Raw genomic sequence first — 23,980 nt, 5'->3', positions numbered from 1 at the left:
CAAAGATAGCAAAGGCTGAGCTCTGCAGCACTCACTGCTTTCTACATGTATAGCTTTAATAAAACTTTCATAGAACTGTAACCAGTCCAGCCCACTTGTATAATGGAGTCACATCCCTCCTTCACACACCACAGCAGAACTCTCACACTGCACAGCAACACATGACCACAAGCCTCTGATGTGGGCGGTCCCGGTACCTCATCAGGCCAATAGGAAGCTCGAGCTGTACCATCCACTCGGTATCTGGGGGTCATTCATTAGAAATCCCCCAATGGTTGGGTACGAATTGCGCTCTGGCACAGAGCTCTTCCTGACAAGCCCCCCTCATACTAAGTCCGGTTGGTTTCTCCCAGTCGACTGCGCGCACATTGCCTGCCCTAATGTGGCTGATGTTTTGAGGCGGGTCTATCCCGCCCACTATGTAAAAAAGACCCGCCCTCCCCGTGGCATGTTAGCAATAACCCCGCCTCTTACGGACGGCCAGCTCCATAGCTCGCCCCTGCAGCAAGGCACTGTACCCCGCCCACTCCATCTTCAGCGCCGCCCGCTCAGCCTCACCTGGCCCCTCCCACCTCTGTCTGCACCGTGTCTGTGTATGTCTATGCGCGTCCCCGGCCGAGCGGGAAATTTCCATTGATCACCGAATAACGGGCTGCGGTGGGCGTGCATAGTCGGTGCCGGGGGAATCCGGTGTGTCCCGAGTCCTGTGAGGTCCCTGTGTGAGCGGCATCTCTATGGCGTACAGTCAGGGGGGCGGCAAGAAGAAGGTCTGCTACTACTATGATGGTAAGGGGGGAGCACGGTGCCCGGGGGGCGGGGAGGGAGGAAGTGGGGTGCATATTCCCGGCTCTCCATGGCAGGGCTTTGTCTGCTACAGGTGACAGGGAGGCCGGGCCCCGACTGGAGGCCGCCAGCCACAGAGGTGAATGAAGGAACATGGCCGGCCCCCTCCTCCCTCCACAACGTGTCTGTCAAAGTGCACACAAAAGTTTTCCTGAGCCCCCTGTGTGAGGGGATATCATGGCCTGTGCTGGGGAGCTTCCTCCATCATGGCCACACCAGGAGGCATGCCTTTCATCTATCATCATCATCCTCTATTGTGTGCCTACAAGTAACACATCAGCACCAGGGACTGAGCTGTCCCTTGTGCTTCCCTCTTCCTCCTCTCTAAGGATCACTCATCAAGAGAGCCCAGGTATGCCCACACCTTCCACCAGTCATACAACTGCTACTATAGCTTCTATGAATGAAACACATCAGCACCAGGGACTGAGGCGTCCCTTGTGCTTCCCTCTTCCTCCTCTCTAAGGATCACTCATCAAGAGAGCCCAGGTATGCCCACACCTACCTCCACCAGTCATAGAACTGGTACTATACCTTCTATGAATGAAACACATCAGCACAAGGGACTGAGGCGTCCCTTGTGCTTCCCTCTTCCTCCTCTCTAAGGATCACTCATCAAGAGAGCCCAGGTATGCCCACACCTACCTCCACCAGTCATAGAACTGGTACTATACCTTCTATGAATGAAACACATCAGCACAAGGGACTGAGGCGTCCCTTGTGCTTCCCTCTTCCTCCTCTCTAAGGATCACTCATCAAGAGAGCCCAGGTATGCCCACACCTACCTCCACCAGTCATAGAACTGGTACTATACCTTCTATTAACCACTTAAGCCCCGGAGGATTTGGCTGCTAAAGGACCAGACCCCTTTTTTCAACTTGGCACTTCGTGACTTTAACTGATAATTGCTCGGTCATGCAATGCTGTACCTAAACGAAATTTACGTCCTTTTTTTCCCACAAACAGAGCTTTCTTTTGGTGGCATTTGATCACCTCTGCGCTTTTTATTTTTTGCGATATTAATAAAAAAAGAGCGAAAATTTTGCAAAAAAATGACATTTTCAACTTTGTCTTTTAAAAAATATCCAATATACTCAATTTATGTCATTTTTTTTGGCCAAAATATATTTAGCTACATGTCTTTGACAAAAAAAAAATCAATGAGCGTATTTTTATTGGTTTGCGCAAAAGTTATAGCGTCTACAAACTATGGTGTAAATACTGAAATTTACGAAGCTTTAATTTCTGACTGCCTATCTCATTTCATGAAGTGCTAAAATGGCGGGGCAGTACAAAACCCCCCCAAACTACCACTTTTTGGAAAGTAGACATCCTAAGGAATGTTCTGAGAGGCATGTTGAGCTCATTGAATATTTTATTTTTTTGTCACATGTGTTTGAAAAATGACTAAAAAAATTTTATTTTTTTTTTTTACACAAAGTTGTCATTGAAATGATATATTGCTCACACATGCCATGGGTATATGTGTAATTACACCCCAAAATATATTCTGCTGCTTCTCCTGAGTACAGGGATACCACATATGTGAGACTTTTTGGGAGCGTAGCTGTGTACGGGAGCCGGAAAACAAATCACCACCATCAGAATTTCAAAGGGCGTACATTTTTCATTGCATTTTCTCACTACCTATAACGGTTTAGGAGGCCCTGAAATGTCAAGATGCCACAAAACCCCCCCAAATGACCCCATTTTGGAAAGTAGACACCCCAAGCTGTTTGCTGAGAGGCATGGTGAGTCCATGGAATATTTTATATTTTGCCACAAGTTTCGGGAAAATTACAATTTTTTTTTTTAATTTTTTTTTTTTACACAACGTTGTCACTAAAAGATAAATTTCTCACACATGACATGGGTATATGTGGAATGACACCCCAAAATACATTCTGCCGCTTCTCCTGAGTATGGGGATGCCCCATGTGTGAGACTTTTTGGGAGCCTAGCTGTGTACAGGACCGCGAAAACCAATCAACACTCTCAGGTTTTCTAATGGCGTAAATTGTTCATGTCACCTCTGCACTACCTGTCGCAGTTTCGGAGGCCCTAAAATTCCAAGATAGCACAAAACCCCCCCAAATGACCCCATTTTGGAAAGTAGACACCCCAAGCTATTTGCTGAGAGGCATGGTGAGTCCATGGAATATTTTATATTTTGCCACAAGTTCCGGGAAATATATATATATATATATATATTTTTTTTTTTTTTTACACAAAGCTGTCAGTAAATGATATATTGCTCACACATGCCATGGGTATATGTGAAATGACACCCCAAAATACATTCTGCTGCTTCTCCTGAGTACAGGGATACCCCATGTGTGAGACTTTTTTGCAGTCTAGCCGAGTACAGGACCCCGAAAACCAACCTCCACTTTCAGGCTTTCCAAAGGCGTAAATTGTTGATTTCACTCCTGACTACCTATCACAGTTTCGGAGGCCCTAAAATTCCAAGATAGCACAAAACCCCCCCAAATGACCCCATTTTGGAAAGTAGACACCCCAAGCTGTTTGCTGAGAGGCATGGTGAGTCCATGGAATATTTTATATTTTGCCACAAGTTCCGGGAAATATATATATATATATATATATATTTTTTTTTTTTTTACACAAAGCTGTCAGTAAATGATATATTGCTCACACATGCCATGGGTATATGTGAAATGACACCCCAAAATACATTCTGCTGCTTCTCCTGAGTACAGGGATACCCCATGTGTGAGACTTTTTTGCAGTCTAGCCGAGTACAGGACCCCGAAAACCAACCTCCACTTTCAGGCTTTCCAAGGGCGTAAATTGTTGATTTCACTCCTGACTACCTATCACAGTTTCGGAGGCCCTAAAATTCCAAGATAGCACAAAACCCCCCCAAATGACCCCATTTTGGAAAGTAGACACCCTGAGCTATTTGCAGAGAGGCATGTTGAGTGTTTTGCAGATCTCACTTTTTGTCACAAAGTTTTGGAAATTGAAAAAAGAGGAAAAAAAATGCATTTTCCTGTTTTTTCTTCATTTTCCAAAAAAAATGAGAGCTGCAAAATACTCACCATGCCTCTCAGCAAATAGATTGGAGTGTCTACTTTGCAAAATTGGGTCATTTGGGGGGGTTTTGTGCTATCTTGGAATTTTAGGGCCTCCGAAACTGTGATAGGTAGTCAGGAGTGAAATCAACAATTTACGCCCTTGGAAAGCCTGAAAGTGGAGGTTGGTTTTCGGGGTCCTGTACTCGGCTAGACTGCAAAAAAGTCTCACACATGGGGTATCCCTGTACTCAGGAGAAGCAGCAGAATGTATTTTGGGGTGTCATTTCACATATACCCATGGCATGCGTGAGCATTATATCATTTACTGACAACTTTGTGTTAAAAAAAAAAAAAAAATTATTTTCCCGAAACTTGTGGCAAAATATAAACTATTCCATGGACTCACCATGCTTCTCAGCCAATAGCTTGGAGTGTCTACTTTGCAAAATGGGGTCATTTGGGGGGGTTTTGTGCTATCTTGAAATTTCAGGGCCTCTGAAACTGTGACAGGTAGTCAGGGGTAAAATCAGCAATTTACGCCATTAGAAAACCTGAAGATGTGGATTGGTTTTCGGGGGCGCGTACACAGCTACGCTGCCAAAAAGTCTCACACATGGGGTATCCCTGTACTCAGGAGAAGCAGCAGAATGTATTTTGGGGTGTCATTTCACATATACACATGGCATGTGTGAGCAATATATCATTTAGTGACAACTTTCTGTAAAAAAACAACAAAAAAAAAAGAAATAATAATTTTCCCGACACTTGTAGCAAAATATAAAATATTCCATGGACTCACCATGCCTCTCAGCAAATAGCTTTGGGTGTCTACTTTTCAAAAAGGGGTCATTTGGGGGGTGTTTGAACTGTCCCGGCATTTTATGCTCAATCTTATCCACACATCACCCACTCTTCTAACCACTTGAAAACCAAGCCTTTTCTGTGCCTTTTTGTTTACATGAAAAAATATTTTTTTTTTACTAGAAAATTACTTTGAACCCCCAAACATTATATATTTCTTTAAAGCAGAGGCCCTATAGAATAAAATGGGGGATGTTGCAAATTTTTTTGTCACACGGTATTTGCGCACAGATTTTCCAAACGCAATTTTTGCGAAAAAAATACATTTTTTTTTAATTTATTTCACAAATACACTATATAATTCCAATTTTTTTGGTAAAATTTAAAAGATGATCTTATGCCGAGTTCATAGACACCTGACATGACATGCTTTAAAAATTGCGCACGCCTGCGCAGCGGCAACAACGTACGTACATTTTTAAAAACTTTAAAAGTCTCTACAGGTTACCACTTTAGACTTACAGAGGAGGTCTACTGCAAAAATTACTGCACTCGATCTGGCGATCGCGGCGATACCTCACATGCATGCTGAAATTGCGGTTTACATATGACACTAGACCAACGCTTGCGTGTGCCATTGCGTGCAAGCACGGGGGGAAAGGGGGGGGGCTCAATTTTTTTTTTTTTTTTTTTTTTTTTTTTTTTTTTTTTGCTTTTTTATGTTATTTTGACACCTTTCCTTTAATTTTTTTTTTTTTTAATCATTTTTATTGTTATCACAGTGAATTTAGATATCCCCTATGATAGCAATCGGTAGTGACAGGTACTCTTTTTTAAAAAAATTGGGGTCTTTTATACTCTAGATCTCTCCTCTGACCTTAATGTATCTGACCACGCCAAAATTGGTGTGATAAAATACTTTCCCAATTTCCCAATGGCCCTGTTTATTTCTGGCGAAAAAGAAGTCATGAAATGCTCGTAGCCTCCGGCATCTTAGGCCATAGAGATGATTGGAGCCATTCTAATCTTCAATTAGCTCTATGGTTAGATAACTGAACCACCGGCTGCACTCTCGGGTTAACCGGTGGGACAGGAGAGCCCGAGAAAAACCACGGAAGGCTTCGGAAGGCGGCGGTGGGGGGGGGGGAGACCCCTCCCACTGCATGTAAAAGCAGTCTAGCGGCCAATTACCTGCTAGGATTGCTTTTACATGTTAGCCGACCGCTGGCTGTAAAAAACGATACCAAGATGATGCCTAAATCTGCAGGCATCATCCTGGTACAACCACTCAAAGTCCAGCAACGTACCAGTACATTGCTGGTCCTTGTTTGGCATATAGGTTTTTTTTTTTTCATGCAGCCTGTGGGCTGAACGGAAAAAAAGAGAACCTATCAGAAATCAGCACAGGAATAATGCGTAGTATTACTCATCATTAACCGCCCAAACAACCACCCACTGAATTTAATGATGGGTATACACGACACTATCCACGTATACCAAAATAGGATTTTAACTGCAGTGCTGAAATCAGAAAATCACCACAGCTGCTATCAGCAAAGGTATCCATGTATGCTGAGCGCAAACACTGTTTGTGTCAGAATATATAAAATCAATGCGTGGTAGCCGACGAGGGACCTGCAAGAGAAACAGGTCACAAAAGAATGAAAAAACAAACAAAGTACATTAAAAAAAGTACATTAGGAAGAGTAGGACATATAAAATGACTGACACAACAAAAGTTTTTGGATTCTCATCATTAACCGCCCAAACAACCACCCACTGAATTTAATGATGGGTATACACGGCGCTATCCACGTATACCAAAATAAGATTTTAACTGCAGTGCTGAAATCAGAAAATCACCACAGCTGCTATCAGCAAAGGTATCCATATATGCTGAGCGCAAACGCTGTTTGTGTCAGAATATATAAAATCAATGTGTGGTAGCCGACAATTACCTGCAAGAGAAACAGGTCACAAAAGAATGAAAAAACAAACAAAGGACATTGAAAAAAGTATAGTAGGAAGGAGTAGAAGGACATATAAAATTACTGACACCACAACAGTTTTTGGATCCTTTTATTTTACTTTCTAACTGTTCCTTTATTTCTTGATTTGGGAGGGAGTGCGATCTTCTGCGATCTTCTCTTCCAGCTTGGGTCTCTCAAAATGTCGATGGACATCCAACATCCTTCGAGACCCTGTGTTTATGTGCCCTACACTGTGTCGTGCTGTACCCTACACTAATACTCCACTAGTGTATGGTAGCGCTCAAAACATTCCCCGATGCAGAGACCAGGATGGTCAGGACATTTGGGACAATAATAACGGGTGTCACGCCTAAATCCGCGCCTGCTACAGACACGACATCGTCTTTGGGGTCGTATTTGGGTAGGGGTACTCGGGAGGGCATAAGGAAAATGCCTCTCATGCAGCCGGCTCACTGCATCTGGAAGGGGAAGTTGGGCAGGCATGCCTCCTGGGTACAGGTAGGCAAGGATGACCGCTTCCTGGAATTCCCGGAAGGGTCCAGTTCGTCCTGACGCCTTGTATAGGACAAAGGCGTTCAGCATAGCCAATTGGAAAAGGTAAACAGACACTTTTTTGTACCAGCGTCTGGCTTTACGGGCAACTAAATACGGCGCCAAAAGCTGGTCGTTAAGGTCCACCCCTCCCATGTTAAGGTTATATTCGTGGACACAGAGGGGTTTCTCCATAACGCCAGTTGCCGTAGGGATTTGGACTGTCGTGTCTGCGTGAAGGGAGGACAGAACATAAACATCCCGTGTATCCTTCCACTTCACCGCAAGTAATTTGTCCGTTTTCAAGCAGGCTCTCGCCCCCCGACTAAGACGGGAATTAACAAGCCGTTGGGGGAAGCCCCGGCGATTAGGTCGCACGGTGCCACATGCGCCAATTTGTAAATCAAGCAGGTGACTAAATAGTGGCACGCTTGTGTAAAAATTGTCCACGTACAAATGGTACCCCTTTCCGGATAAGGGTGACACCAAGTCCCAAACAATCTTACCGCTGCTCCCTATGTAGTCTGGGCAGTTCGGGGGCTCCACAGTGCTATCTTTTCCCTCATAGTCACGGAAATTAACTGTATAGCCTGTGGCCCTGTCACAGAGCTTATACAACTTGACCCCGTATCTGGCACGCTTGCTGGGGAGGTACTGTTTGATAGCAAGACGGCCAGTAAATTTAATCAGGGACTCGTCAATGCAGACAACTTGTTCGGGGGTAAACAAGGCTGCAAACCGCTGATTGAAGTGGTCTATGAGGGGCCGAATTTTGTGGAGCCGATCGTATGCAGGGTCTCCCCGAGGACGACAGATTTCATTGTCGCTGAAATGCATAAATCGCAGAATTTGCTCGTATCTCCCCCTGGACATGGAGGCAGAGTACATGCGCATATGGTGAGCTGGGCTAGTGGACCAATATAGCCGCAATTCACTTTGTTTAGTTATGCCCATGTGGAGGGAAAGGCCCAGAAAGATCTTAAATTCGGAAACCGTTATAGGATTCCAGCCGAATCGTCTGGCAAGGTGCGAATTTGGGTTGGCGGCGATAAATTGTTGAGCATATAAATTTGATTGATCCACAATAGATCTGAAAAGATCTTCCGTGAAGAACAGCTCAAAAAAGTTCAGGGGCGTAAAACCAGCTGTCTCCACGTGGATTCCAGGTTGGGCGGTGAATGGGGGAAGTACTGGCGCTGTAGAATCAGTGGGTTGCCAATTGGGATATGCCAGCGCATCAGGGAGGGCACTATGGGCTCTACGGGCCTGTCTTCGAATACGCGGTGGCTGCGGGCCACTACTTGTGCTAGCCACCGCACCAGCTTCAACTGCACTTAGGGGACTCGCCACGTCACCAGGTCTTACTGCAGTGCTGGTTGTACTAGGTCCAGGTTGTACTAGGCCGCTGGCGCTTGCCAGGTCGCCAGAAGGATGAGCGGCACTAGTACCCACACTCTGCTCCATACGAGCACCCTGCGATTCCTGCATTTCAACAACACCAGAATGGGGTCGGGTACGCCTGGGTCTAACAGGGACCCATCTGTCGTCGGAGCTGTCTGTCAGGGAGCCGCTGCTGTCATCTGGTTCGTATAATGACCCTGATTCTGCCGGTGAGGCTTCCCCATCACTCTCACCTGACATGGACATTATACTGTAAATAGCTTCATCACTGTACGAACGTTTAGACATTTTGGTAACTAAATTTACCCGTACAGTGATGCGACTCACAGGTAATAAAAGCACCTGGTTGTCGAAGACTATTTCAAGCGCTACCAAAAAAACTGCTAATGCTAGCAGGGATCAGGCCTGACTCTGCTAACACAGCGGTTTTGTGTCTTGTGTTTTTTGTAAGTGACAGTAATCTATTGATTACTACACTTACCTGGGTGAAAGGGTTAAACGCAGGTGCTGGCCGGAATCAGTGCTGATCGTGCAAACACCGCGTTTTGGGAACCCTAAACTATGGGGGCGCTAGTATAGCTCTGATCAGATCAGATATTGATCTGTTCAAACACTATACTAGAAATGGAAGTGTAGGTGCGTGCGTGCGTGTGTGGTGATCAAGGGGTTACTTCTAAACTATGCGCCGGGGATCTGGGGGGGGGTGGCGGGGACCCTAAACCTCCTTTGGGAAAGAAACTAGCTAGCTAGAGCAACCTCAAGTCACAATGACACCAATACAAAAATACAGTAAAAACAGTATATTATGTGTGTATTAGTGCTAATGTGACAGAGGGTGTAGGGGTTAACGGGATGTGATCAGGGGGGGATCAGGGGTTTAAATCTTTATTGGAAGGGACTGGCGGGTATCCTAAGGATAAAAGGAACGGTGGCAAGCGCTAAACCTGGTCACAAGTCACACTTATACGGGTATATAGAAAATGCTATATACTGTATACAGTGTGCGTTGTGGCAGGGGGTGTAGGGGTGATCAGGAGGGGATCAGGGGATTAAATCTTTATTGGGCGGGTGGGGGGGACCCTAAACCTGCTTGGGACACAAACTTAGTCGCCTGCGCTAATTCTGATCACAATGACACTAATACAAAAATACAAAAACACAGTATATTACGTTTGTATTAGTGCTGATGTGACAGAGGGTGTAGGGGTTAACTAGCGGTGATCAGGGGGGGATCAGGTGGGATCAGGGGCTTAAATCTTTATTAGGGGGGGGTGGCGGGTAATTCAAGTGGAAAAAGGGGGGTCGCAAGCGCTAGACCTGACCACAAATCACACTTATACGGGTATATAGCAAAATGCTATATACTGTATACGGTGTGTGTTATGGCAGGGGGTGTAGGGGTGATCAGGGGGGGGTCAGGGGCTTAAATCTTTATTGGGCGGGTGGCGGGGACCCTAAACCTTCTTGGGACAGAAACTTAGTCGCCTGCGCTAATTCTGATCACAATGACACTAATACAAAAATACAATAACACCGTATATTGCGTTTGTATTAGTGCTGATGTGACAGAGGGTGTAGGGGTTAACGGCGGTGATCAGGGGGGGTTCAGGGGGGATCAGTGGGTTAAATCTTTATTAGGGGGGGGTGGGGGGTAATTTGAGTGGAAAAGGGGGGGTCGCAAGGGCTACACCTGTTCACAAATCACACTTATACAGGTATATAGGTATATGCTATATGCTGTATATAGTGTGTGTTGTGTCAGGTGCTGTAGGGGTTAATTGGGGGGGCGATCGGGGGTGAAATGTGCCTATCTAACTGTGTATGTACGTGCTTGGTGCTGTACTTACAATTAGATGTGCTCTCCTCTCACGCTGGATCCAAAAAGACCGTTGGGAGGGGAGGGCACATCTCCTCTAAGCCTGTGTTTACATTTCACAGGCTTAGAGGGAGATCTGATTGGGCAGGACCGATCAACAGGTCCAGACCAAAAATGATTGGCCTGGACCTGATGACTGATCGGTTCTGAACCCAATCGAGTCATCGGCGGGACCGCGGGTGCGCGCGCGCGCGCGCCAGAGCGGCGAAGGCTAGTGACGTACCGCTACGTCACTCTGCCTGGCCGGGGCTGACCGCCGCAGTATATAGTCGTGCGGCGGTCGGCAACCGGTTAATGAAACACATCAGCACAAGGGACTGAGGTGTCCCTTGTGCTTCCTTCTTCCTCCTCTTCTGCTTAATTGAACTAAGGATCACTCATCAAGAGAGCCCAGGTATGCCCACACCTTCCACCTACCTCCACCAGTCATAGAACTGGTACTATACCTTCTATGAATGAAACCCATCAGCACCAGGGACTGAGGCGTCCCTTGTGCTTCCTTCTTCCTCCTCTTCTGCTTAATTGAACTAAGGATCACTCATCAAGAGCCCAGGTATGCCCACACCTTCCACCACCAGTCATAGAACTGGTACTATACCTTCTATGAATGAAACACATCAGCACCAGGGACTGAGGCGTCCCTTGTGCTTCCTTCTTCCTCCTCTTCTGCTTAATTGAACTAAGGATCACTCATCAAGAGAGCCCAGGTATGCCCACACCTTCCACCTACCTCCACCAGTCATAGAACTGGTACTATACCTTCTATGAATGAAACACATCAGCACCAGGGACTGAGGTGTCCCTTGTGCTTCCTTCTTCCTCCTCTTCTGCTTAATTGAACTAAGGATCACTCATCAAGAGAGCCCAGGTATGCCCACACCTTCCACCACCAGTCATAGAACTGGTACTATACCTTCTATGAATGAAACACATCAGCACCAGGGACTGAGGCGTCCCTTGTGCTTCCCTCTTCCTCCTCTTCTGCTTAATTGAACTAAGGATCACTCATCAAGAGAGCCCAGGTATGCCCACACCTTCCACCACCAGTCATAGAACTGGTACTATACCTTCTATGAATGAAACACATCAGCACAAGGGACTGAGGTGTCCCTTGTGCTTCCTTCTTCCTCCTCTTCTGCTTAATTGAACTAAGGATCACTCATCAAGAGAGCCCAGGTATGCCCACACCTTCCACCTACCTCCACCAGTCATAGAACTGGTACTATACCTTCTATGAATGGAGGGTGCGGACATATCTGTTATCCACCCGTCATCCATTCATAGATCCTGTTTCCTTCATAGAAATTGCAGTATTTTTATTAATAGAGGAACTGGTGGAAAGGATAGGCAATAGAGGATTATGGCAGCAGATGGTGGTGGTGGTGGGTGGGATTCATCAGAGGAGGAAGGAAGAAGATTTCTATGAACTAGAGGGCAGAAGCATAAGGAACACATCAAACTTAAACTATAACTAAAAGCAAAACTTTTTTTTTTTTTTTTAAGATTTTGATGGAAAGATAATTTAGGACACCTGTCAGTTTTTATTGCTGCCTGTGCCCCCCGCTAGGTAGATTTACCTTCTCTAATTGTCCTGTTTGCCATTGAAAGTAAAATCCCCAAATTTTGGGTTATCCCCAGAAAAGGAGTAGAGGAGAAATCTTCCTATGGGGACACTACTTCTGGTGACCTGGAGGTTCCCAAGGAATATCCTTAATTTGCAGGGATTTCCTCCCACTTCCTGTTTGATTATGGGACAGGAAGTGAAGGGAAATCTCCGCAATAGGACACAGATGGTGAAAAAAAATAAAATCTGAGAGGGGTTATAACTCTCCTTTACTCTATCCAAAATGAAAAAGAAAAATTTGCCTATAGTTCTACTTTAAAGCAGAGTTCATCCCAAAAGGGGAATTTCTGCTTTAAGCACTCCTCACTCCCTTCTATGTCACATTTGGCATGTCATATTTATGGGAGGGGGTAGTGGGTACCTAGTTTTGACAGGTTGGGGCTGCCTAGGCGACTGGAGCAGAAGTTCTCCTCTTTCCTGCAATCTTTTGGGACATGTCACAGTTTCCAGAAGATTGCCCAGCCATTAAAGAGGCATAGCGCGACTCGCACATGCACAGGGTGCACCCAGCTGTGAAGCCGCAAGCGGTCACAGCCAGGTGCTCACACTTGTAATGACAGAGCCGAGGGTTCAGGCGGCCGCATCGCTGGATCCTGTGACAGGTGAGTGTGTGTTTATTAAAGTGATTGTAAAAGTTGCTTTTTTTTTTTTTGTGCTAAATAACAAACATGTTATACTTACCTGCTCTGTGCAAGGGTTTTGCACAGAGCAGCCCCGATCCTCCTCTTCTGGGGTGCCCCAGCGGCGCTCTTCATCGGGTGCCCCCATAGAGAGCCTCTTTACATGGGGGCACCCGTGTGGCTGCGCTCGCGATTCCCGCATCTGCGTCTAGTGACAGTGGGACTCGCCCCCTCCCCCGGCTCCCGTGTCACTGGATTTGATTGTCACATTACTGCATAGTAGAGATGGGCTTGGTGTGTTCAGTATTCCACCTTCCCAACAGGAAACCGGCATTGCACACGGCTAATCGCAGGCAGTGAGATATTTCCCGGTCTGTGCAGCTGCGGACTGGAAAATGTCTTACTGCCTGTGATTAGCCGTGTGCAGTGTCGGCTTCCTGGTGGGATTGGGAAGGTCGGATCCCAAATACACCTAAACATATTCCTACTGCTTAGTTATGTGAACAACCCCTTATTTTGGATATTGCTAAGAGAAATATCAAATGTGCCACAAGTCATTTTTCATAGTATCCTAATAGGTAAGGTTGAATAAAGGCACTAGTCCATCCAGTTCAACCTGTGTAGTTGGATGTGTGTCAATGTCGAATAATCATTCCCCATATCCCTGTATTTTTAAGAGGACTATAGAGTACACATTTTAGAGCATTGATTGTAAGGGGTGTGACATGTCGGGGTTTCTTAGGTCAGGGGTAGTGCCAAAACTGTGAGAGTTTACTCCACACCAGAAACAGTTTTCAGGGCTTTCCTGCCCACTTATTTTAAAGTCAAAATTCATAGAGGTATGTCTTCCTGTGCAGGGGGTTTTCCCTAACACTATGAAACAAATAAAATGTTCAGCCTCCTGGCTCTCTTGTTGCAGCTTTACTGCTCTGAGTTCCTCTTTAGGGTCTTCCTGAACATTAGTACCTTTTTGGTCCTCCTGACCATGAAACACGTCCCAGTGTTAATGCACAGACGCTTCCTTCCTTACAGCATTTTAGCTGCTCTGTCCCTCGTGGACTCTGCAACTTTCTAGCTGCTCTGTCCCTCATGGACTCTCTCTACAACTTCCTAGCTGCTCTGTCTCTCGTGGACTCTCTCTACAACTTCCTAGCTGCTCTGTCTCTCGTGGACTCGCTCTACAACTTCCTAGCGGCTCTGTCCCTCGTGGACTCGCTCTACAACTTCCTAGCGGCTCTGTCCCTCGTGGACTCGCTCTACAACTTCCTAGCGGCTCTGTCCCTCATGGACTCTCTCTACAACTTCCTAGCTGCTCTGTCCCTCATGGACTCTCTCTACAACTTCCTAGCTGCTCTGTCTCTCGTGGACTCGCTCTACAACTTCCTAGCGGCTCTGTCCCTCGTGGACTCGCTCTACAACTTCCTAGCGGCTCTGTCCCTCATGGACTCTCTCTACAACTTCCTAGCTGCTCTGTCCCTCATGGACTCTCTCTACAACTTCCTAGCTGCTCTGTCTCTCATGGACTCTCTCTACAACTTCCTAGCGGCTCTGTCCCTCATGGATTCTCTACAACTTCCTAGCTGCTCTGTCTCTCATGGACTCTCTCTACAACTTCCTAGCGGCTCTGTCCCTCATGGATTCTCTACAACTTCCTAGCTGCTCTGTCCCTCATGGACTCTCTCTACAACTTCCTAGCGGCTCTGTCCCTCATGGATTCTCTACAACTTCCTAGCTGCTCTGTCCCTCATGGATTCTCTACAACTTCCTAGCTGCTCTGTCCCTCATGGACTCTCTCTACAACTTCCTAGCGGCTCTGTCTCTCGTGGACTCGCTCTACAACTTCCTAGCGGCTCTGTCCCTCATGGACTCTCTCTACAACTTCCTAGCTGCTCTGTCCCTCATGGACTCTCTCTACAACTTCCTAGCTGCTCTGTCCCTCATGGACTCTCTCTACAACTTCCTAGCGGCTCTGTCCCTCATGGATTCTCTACAACTTCCTAGCTGCTCTGTCCCTCATGGACTCTCTCTACAACTTCCTAGCTGCTCTGTCCCTCATGGATTCTCTACAACTTCCTAGCTGCTCTGTCCCTCATGGACTCTCTCTACAACTTTCTAGCTGCTCTGTCCCTCGTGGACTCTGCAACTTTCTAGCTGCTCTGTCCCTCATTGACTCTCTCTGCAACTTTCTAGCTGCTCTGTCCCTCATTGACTCTCTCTGCAACTTTCTAGCTGCTCTGTCCCTCATTGACTCTCTCTGCAACTTTCTAGCTGCTCTGTCCCTCATTGACTCTCTCTGCAACTTTCTAGCTGCTCTGTCCCTCGTGGACTCTACAACTTCTTAGCTGCTCTGTCCCTCGTGGACTCTCTGCAACTTCCTAGCTGCTCTGTCCCTCCTGGACATCATGGTGCACCACAGCACCCCTCACACATTGACCTCCTCGAGGGCGTGGGGCTCTATCTCTGGCTATCATATGAAGTCAGCACATACCTGTGCCATTATTGTACTTCTTAAAAAATCTGGAGTAAACAACCATTTTACACAGTGGCACAGGATCGCCCTGCTACAGGGGACTGTAAAAGCAGCTTTCTGGCAGTCTCATGTAATGTTTCCAGTCTATATGGCTGTCTTCTGAAGCATGTTCCCAGGCTTCAACAATTTTTATAGTATGCCCATAGTCTCTTACCACCATCTCCTCATGTGTCTTCAGTCGGACCGCTTTCTACAGTATTGCATGTACTGAATTTTCTAAGCAGCATTTTGGTGATGTCAAAGGTGACACCTGAGGCCTCTTATGTCTAATACTTTGACCAACATTGCCTTAAATCCTATATAAACCTTCATTTTAAGGCTCCATGCACAATTGGTGTTTTGAGATGTCGGGCAGAATCCATGAGATTCTGTCAGCAATCTCAGATTGCACTGCAATTGCCATTCCTTTTCAGTCCCAGTTCACACTTTTGCAAATCTGATGCCTTCCAGAATCATAGATTTGCATGTCAAGTGAAAAAACATAGCTTCCTATGAAGGCTGTTTACACAGATGCGCTGCAATTCTAGTGTAATTCAATATTACGCAGGCATTGCTTCATGTCCATTCATAATTGCACGACGCACAAGTGCGAAAGTTTTCAAAAGAACCATTTTTTTTCCATCGCTTTCTGTATTGGAGAGTGACGAAGTAGGAGCACAGACAAAGACAAATCTCACAGGACCTGACGTGCAGGATGTTTATTGGAGTATTCTGGTGCAGGACAGCAGTGAGGTACAGTCAGGGGGGGCTCTAAAGGATTATAAGAGGGAAAGGTCGCAGCAACAAGTGGTGAGTCCATTGGTAACAATCCTGGCAATAGCTTCTTGCCCCCCTAGGCAGCATGCAAGGGATAAGGGGAGCAAGGTGGCACAGGGATATTATTGGGTCAAGGTGGACAGAATGGGAGGTGCTGTAGGGACAGTCATGGATGCCGACGGGTACAGGCAGCACAGGGCTCACAATGAAAGAGGTCTCCCTCCACCTAGCATAATGTCTGAGCTGAGGCATGATCCAGCAGCCAGGCAGTCCAGTGCTTGGCATCAGGCTGCCATAATAAGCTCCACACAGTTTTGTCTCAAGGACAAGCCTTTAAGACAGGCATGGCTGCAGCGCTGGGGGTGGACTTTTCTATGCCCCCCAAAACTTTGTGGCACTGCTGGGGATTGAATTCACAGTCTGCATGCAGTGAATCTACATAGAGGTCGTAACGGGTGGTGGAACTGGCTGATGCCTTTTAAAAGGTGCTGGAAAAAGGAATAGTGACTGGCTGGCATGTCTCTCTGCACATAAGTGGTGCATGGCTGTGGGGGTCAGGGTGCTCGTGACAGGGACGGTGGATGTCCCCAGTAGCAACACAGACAGAATTAAAAATGTCAAATCTGCACTGCATTAATACCTTTACACCATAAAGATCCGGGTGCATGGTTTATGGTGGTACCATGATGAACTTCAAAAATTGCCAACATATCCATAAGTAATTATGTAAAGGGGTTTATTTGGGAATCTGTGTATGCAAGCTTGTGTCTAGTGATGTGATTGCATGTCACTTTGGCATCTTTACTTAGATGCATGCATTTTTTTTTTTTTCTTTTTAGTTCGTCGTTCTGGCGTGAAGTTATTCAAATATTTTTTCTAACTATGCAATTGTTTATTAGCTATATACAGTAAGCCCCCCTCCATTGCGGGGGTTACGTTCTGGACCCAGCCGCGAAAAGTGAAATTCGGCGAAATAGAAAAACCCTATTAAAATGCATTGTAGGCATGTTTATTTTACTGTCACTGTACATGTAAAAGCATTTTAAGGTCTTTAGGCTCGGTTCACATATATGCGATGCGGGAAGGCTGCGAATTCGCAGCCTGTTCCCGCATCGCACACGCACCCCCGGCAGTTCACACTGCCATATGCGATACGCTGGGGGTGTCAATGTAATCTTAACGACACCCCCAGTTTGATCGCATATCGCAGTGCGATCGTGCAGTTCGCACAGGATCGGATCACACAAGTGTGAACCGCTGTGCGATCCGATCCTGATGCGGCTGCAAAAATGCCTCCTGTGCGTGTTTGCTGCGGGAGCGATGCAAATTTAGCCATACAGTTTGTATGGCTAAACTCGCACCGCACAGCTGATCGCATGTAATGTCGGAGCAGTGCGCTCCGACATTACATGCGAACCCCTCACACGCACAAGTGTGAACCGGGGCTTAAACACACTTTTAAAACAATAGAAACTCATTTAAACACATAAAAGATACTAAGAGACATAGCAAGAGCTATGGAAAACACAAAAATATTTCATTTTTAATGATTTATATAGTAAAATAACATTACAAAAAAAAACGCAAATTACCGGGACCGCAAAAACTGAACCGCGATGGATCGGGGGATTACTGTATTTTTTTTTCTTTCTGTCTTTCTTTTTTAAATGCATGTATAGCCAGTATTTTTTGTTAGTTTTAGATGAAGGTGAGGAGAATTAGATCCCCAGTCAGCATTTTATTACACTGAACAACATTTTAAACGCAGCACTTTTGTTTTTGCCCCCATTTTTATGAGCTGAACTCAAAGATCTAAGACAAAATGCCTATTTCTCTCAAATATTGTTCACAAATTGTCTAAGGCTGGCCATACATGATACAATTTTCTGATAATTTTCTTGAAATTTACCTTAGACTATGTAGTACAAAGGCCTGCCTAATTGGATACAAGTGAAAGTGTTTAGCGTTTACCTCATATTATGTGGTTTGTGGTAGATCTAACAGAAAATTGTACAAGAAAATTGAACATGTATGGCCAGCCTAAATCTGTGTTAGGCCCCTTTCACACCTGTACGCTCCCCGCTGAGCAGGCGGATGACAGCTCCGTCTCCGCTCTGTGTGCGGAGACGGAGGTGTCAGATCCCCGCTGTTCTCTATGGGGAAATCGGATAAGAACAGACCATCTGTCCGTTCTCATGCGATCAGCCAAAATAGGGTTTCCATCCTTCCTGGATTAGACGGATGGGATGTCAGCGGACGTGTCTCTGCTGACATCTGCTGCCCCATAGAGATGCATGGGGCATCCGTCCAGATCCGCCTGAAAAACTGACAGGCGGATCTGAACGGTCCGCATGTGTGAAAGGGGCCTTAGTGAGCACTTCTCCTTTGCCGAGATAATCCATCCACCTCACAGGTGTGGCAAATCAAGATGCTGATTAGACAGCATGAATATTGTACAGGTGTGCCCTAGGTTGTCCACAATAAAAGGCCACTTTAAAATGTTTCGTTTTATCACACAGCACAATGCCACAGATGTTGCAAGTTTTGAGGGAGCGTGCAATTGGCATGCTGACTGCAGGAATGTTCACCAGAGCTGTTGCCCGTGAATTGAATGTTCATTTCTCTACCATAAGCTGTCTCCAAAGGCATTTTAGAGAATTTGGCAGTACATCTAACCGGCCTCGCATCCGCAGACCACGTATAACCACACTAGCCCAGGACCTCCAGATCCAGCATCTTCACCTCCAAGATCATCTGAGACCAGCCACTCCAATAGATGCTGCAACAATCGGTTTGCATAACCAAAGAAGTTCTGCACAAACTGTCAGAAACCATCTCAGGGAAGCTCATCTACATGCTCGTCATCCTCATCGGGGTCTCCTCCTGACTGCAGTTCGTCGCCGCAACCAACTTGAGTGGGCAAATGCTCACATTCGATGGCAGCTGGCACTTTGGAGAGGTGTTCTCTTCATGGATGAATCCCGGTTTTCTTAGATCTTTGAGTTCAGCTCATAAAAAAATGGGGGCAAAACAAGTGTGGTTTATAATTTTGTTCAGTATACTAGTAGAAAGTCTAAATTAAAGAAATTTAAAGTGTGAGCACAATTATTAGGCAAGTGAGTATTTTGACCAAATCATCATTTTTATGCATATTGTCAAACTTCAAGCTGTATAAACTCCAATGCTTATTAGATTTAAGCATGTCAGATGATGTATATTGAGGGAGGATGTGGCCTAATGAGGTCACCCCCCCTCCCCCCTTTATGCACACCTTGATTAAGTTATTAGGGAGCTTTTTTTCCTCAGACAAAATGGGCCAAAAAAGAGATTTAACTGACTCTGAAAAGTCAAAAATTGTAAAAAGTCTTTTAAGAGGGATGCAGTGCTCTTCAAATTGCTAAAATATTGGGGTGTGATAACAGACCATCAAATAGTCAACAGGGTCGTAAGAAACATGTTGAGAAAAAAAGATGCAAATTAACTGCTAAAGATTTGAGGAGAATCAAATGTAAAGCTATTTCTGAACTGCAATCTACCTGGAGTGCCCAGAAGTACAAGGTGTTCAGTGCGGAGAGACGTGGCCAAGGTAAGGTAGGCTGAAACCTGACCACCACTGAACAAGACACAAAAGTTAAAACGTCAAGACTGGGCCAAGAAATATCTGAAGACAGATTTTATTTTTAAGGTTTTATGGACTGATTAGATGAGTGACTCTTGACGGACCAGATAGATGGGGCCTGTGACTGAATCAATAACTGTCACACAACTCCACTTCGACTCAGACGCCAGCGAGGTTGGGCACTGGTATGGGCTGGTACCATAATAGACCATGATATTTATGCAGGACAATGCTCCATCGCGGGTTTAGTCACACTGATTTCAACGGTTCTATTACTGTAAATGAGGTGCAACTTGTTATGCGCCTTTGAACATTTAAGTTGCATGACAAGTCACACTGGTGTGAACCATGGCTAAGAGAAAATGATGGGAAATATAACATTTTACATTTGTCACCAAATCAAGAGGTAAAATTAAATCTTCCAGCAGGGACACCGGTTCTCCTAATTGTTATTGCGTCTCTGGAACTGGAAGTGAAGGGAATTCTCTTTCCAATGGGGCACATACGGCAAAAGAGAAAGAAAGATGGCCTTCTAGAAATAGTACCCTGTAGATACCTAAATTTGGAGATGAGGGTATAAATTTAAAGAGCTAATCGTAGACTGGTTTGTAAAGAGAGACAAATACATGCTTGTTAGAATTTTTATGTTTGAAAGAGGGATGGGAAATGGGATTGTAGAGGAATATATCTCCTGCATGGAGAACACTTCATGTTTTGTAATCTTACCAATGACATAATATAGGTTATTCTAAGCTGTGTAGAAAGTTCAAAGCGTGTAAGATATAGAGCCGCCGCCTTCCTTTTTTTTTTTTTTTCATGAATAATTACTGTGCGCTACATAAATCACAGTGGGCTTAAGCTCTTTTATATAAGGTCTGCAATACAGCAGCAACCTCCTATATATCTAGGCTTTGTCAGCTGGTATCAAGTTGCATTTTTTTTTTTTTTTTGTCCTGTCAAAAAGCTTTCAACAATTGCACTGAACTGTGGTAATCATATCCTGCCAATGCACGTCCTTTTTACTTGTGCAAAAGTTAGACTGATTTATATTAATATATTTGAGCTGCACGATTCTGGAAAAAATGAGAATCGCAATTTTTTTGTTTCGATTAAAGATCATCTTTCACGATTATCAGCGTAACATCTTCTTTTGCTTTATACAAAAAATTTGGGCTAACTTTACTGTGTTTTTTTTTTTTTTTTATTTATTTCCCCCAAAAACCAGCATTTGAAAGACTTCTGCGCAAATACAGTGTGATGTAAAAAAGATTGCAACTATTGCCATTTTATTCTCTAGGGTCTCTGCTAAAAAAAAAATATATATTGGTCTCTGCTAAAAAAAAAATATATATATATATATATATATATATATATATATATATATATATATATATATATATATATATATATATATATTGGGATCGACCGATTATCAGCAAAGCCGATATTCACTTTTGCCGATATATCTGTATCGGCCCCAGGAACTAGCCAATATTCCAAATATTGCTCATGTAAGGGTAAAATGTCACACAGCATAATTCAGTTATTGAATAAACATACACACTTGAAATGCCACTCACATATGTACAAAAGATATAAGCAATTCCACATTAGCAGATCGGCATCTCTCACCCACTTGCCATAAGTGATACCCGGGTGATACCGCTCCGTCTCTCACCCACTCCGTCTCCCACCCACCCGATACCGCTCCGACTCCGCCGGGGCATGACCACGTGACCTCCGAGATCGTATGCCGGACGGAGCGGTATCGCCCGGGTGTCACTTACGGCATGTGGGTGAGAGACGGAGTGGTATTGAGTGGATGCCAGACGGAGCGATATCACCCAGGTATCACTTACGGCAAGTGGGTGAGAGATACCGATCTGCCAGCAGATTTGCTAATGTGGAATTGCTTGTATATTTTATACAAATGTGAGTGGCATTTCAAGTGTGTATGTTTATTCAATAACATTTGTAAACGGAATTATGCTATGAGACATCATTTTACCCTTATGCCCCGTACACACGTGCAGATTATCTGCAGACTTTTGTCTGCAGACTTACCAAAACCATATAATATGAGGTCAAACCTAAACACTTTCAATTTGTATGCAATCCGGCAGGCCCTCGCACTACATAGAAAAGGTAAGTCTGCAGACAAAAGTCTGCAGATAATCTGCACGTGTGTACAGGGCATTTCATGAGCATCACCACCTAATGGTCAGTTAAGTAACAGAGGGGGTTGTTAATCAATTTCAGCTGCATTCGTGTTAATGAAATTAAAGAGGTTGTAAACCCAAACAAAAAAAATAACCCTGTAAGACAGACATGAGCTAGTATGCATCGCATACTAGCTCATTATGAAATAACTTTAGAACGAAGCCCCCGCAGTGGCGCCCACTCAGCAGAGACACGGCCGACATGTTCGACTGTCCTACTTTCCTGGTTTGCTTCCTCCGGCCATCTGATTGGCCGGAGGCACAATGACATCACTCCGGCGCATGCGGGGGAGCCGCCATTCGCGGCACAGGGCTCTGAAGGAACAGCACGGGTGGCCGTTCCTTCAGAGCGCATGCACCCATTGCATCCTCTGCATTAAAAGTAAATTTCTCCTACGGTTCAAGTTTAGGAGATATTTACAGTACCTATAGGTAAGCCTTTAACAAGACTTACCTATAGGTACAAGTTATAAGAGAGGGTTAACAACCTCTTTAAAAACAGGCACACCAAATGGGCAGCAATGAGAGTTTTTTCACTAGTTTTGCATTTGGCTACGGTCAGTGTCACTACTGGTAGAATGCGATGCCTCATAGATACATGCCATTGCCAGAAGGTTTGCAGTCTCCCCCAGCACAAGCAACACCTTGAACATTCATCTGCAGAAACTATTCGGATGATTCAGAAGGCTTTTGGGGACGATGCAATAAGTGCAGCAAAAATAGTGTGGCACAAACTTCATAGATGGTGGAAAACCTGTTAAAAATGATCCAGGTTCTGGCAGGCCAGCAGCAAGCAGAAAACCTGAGAATGTTAATTGTATATGGGCTGAAATCCACAAGATCGGCAACTGACGAGAACTAGAAGCTGTTACGGGGATTCCAAAAATGACTGTCTGAGATTCTGATGCAGAATCTTGGCATGAAACACGTCGTGGCAAAATTCATTCCACGGCTTCTGCTACCAGAGCAGAACAAACATGTTGCTGCAAATGCTAATGACTTGCTTCAAACCGTTCCCAATGAACCAGATTTCCTAATTGTCACAACTGGCGATATATTGTGGGTCTATGGCTATGATCCAGAAAGAAAGGCCCCAGTCTTCCCAATAGAAGTCACCTGGTTCTCCACGCCTGAAGAAGGCGCAGAAAAGTCGCAGCAGGATCAAAACCATGTTAACTGTTTTTTGATTGAGACGGTGTTACATAGTTTGTGAGGTTGAAAAAAAGGCATCAGTCCATCCAGTTCAACCTATGAATGATGTGTGTGTTTGATGTTAACTATACATTGTATACCCCCTTATGTTGTGGTCTTTAAGGTGCCCATCTAATAGTTTTTTGAAGCTATTGATGCTTCTGGCTGATACGACTGCTTGTGGAAGAGAGGTCCGCATCCTTACTGCTCTGACAGTAAAGAACCCCTTACGTATTTTAAGGTTAAACCGTTTTTCCTCTAGTTTTAGTGAGTGGCCACGTGTCTTATTGTATTCCCTTTATCTGAAAAGTTTGTTCCTTTATGCTAGGGTCATCACCAGTACAGTATTTGTACATTGAAATCATATCTCCCCCCCCCCCCCAGCGTCTTCTCCAGAGACAATAAGTTCAATGCTTGTAGTTTTTCCTCATAGCTGATGTCCTCCATTCCGCTAATTATTTTTGTTGCCCTTCTCTGTACTCTCTCAAGCACATCCTTCCTGAGGACCGGTGCCCAGAACTGGACGGAATACTCCAGATGTGGCCGGACCAGAGTCTTGTAGAGTGGGAGAATAATCTCTTTTTCTGGAGTGAATCCCCTTTTTTATACATGCCAGTATTCTGTTGGCTTTGCATGCCACTGCCAAGCCTGTTGTCCACTAGGACCCCCAGGTCCTTTTCCATCTTAGATTCACCCAGGAAGTTCAAGTAACGCAGTGCCGAATCGCAAAAAAAGGCCTGGTCGTTAAGGGGGCAAATCCTTCTAGTCCAGAACTGGTTAATGTCTAAACCGCTGGCAACAAAATTTAGTACACCCCTAAGGGAATATGTCCAAATTGGGCCCAATTAGTAATTTTCCCTCCCCAGTGTCATGTGATTCATTAGTGTTACAAGGTCTCGGTGTGAATGGGGAGCAGGTGTGTTAAATTTGGTGTTATCGC

The 23,980-nt window shown here is 45.1% G+C and overlaps 1 protein-coding gene across 1 annotated transcript in view; it reads left to right on the top strand.

The window, feature by feature from the left end:
* Nucleotides 1–491: 491 nt before the first annotated feature.
* Nucleotides 492–23,980, top strand: part of HDAC2 (histone deacetylase 2) — a 100,604-nt gene continuing 77,115 nt past the window's right edge. The window contains exon 1 of the mRNA XM_082249343.1: nucleotides 492–786. Coding sequence (XP_082105469.1) covers nucleotides 735–786 — 52 coding nt within the window. The 5' untranslated portion in view covers nucleotides 492–734. The remainder of the gene's footprint in view (nucleotides 787–23,980) is intronic.

The sequence above is a fragment of the Pelophylax lessonae genome, assembly GCF_965119305.1.
Source record: "Pelophylax lessonae genome assembly, chromosome: 3".
NCBI classification, from domain to species: Eukaryota; Metazoa; Chordata; class Amphibia; order Anura; family Ranidae; genus Pelophylax; species Pelophylax lessonae.
Note: the sequence above shows the minus strand (reverse complement) of the source record. Positions and strands in the feature narration are given on the sequence as shown.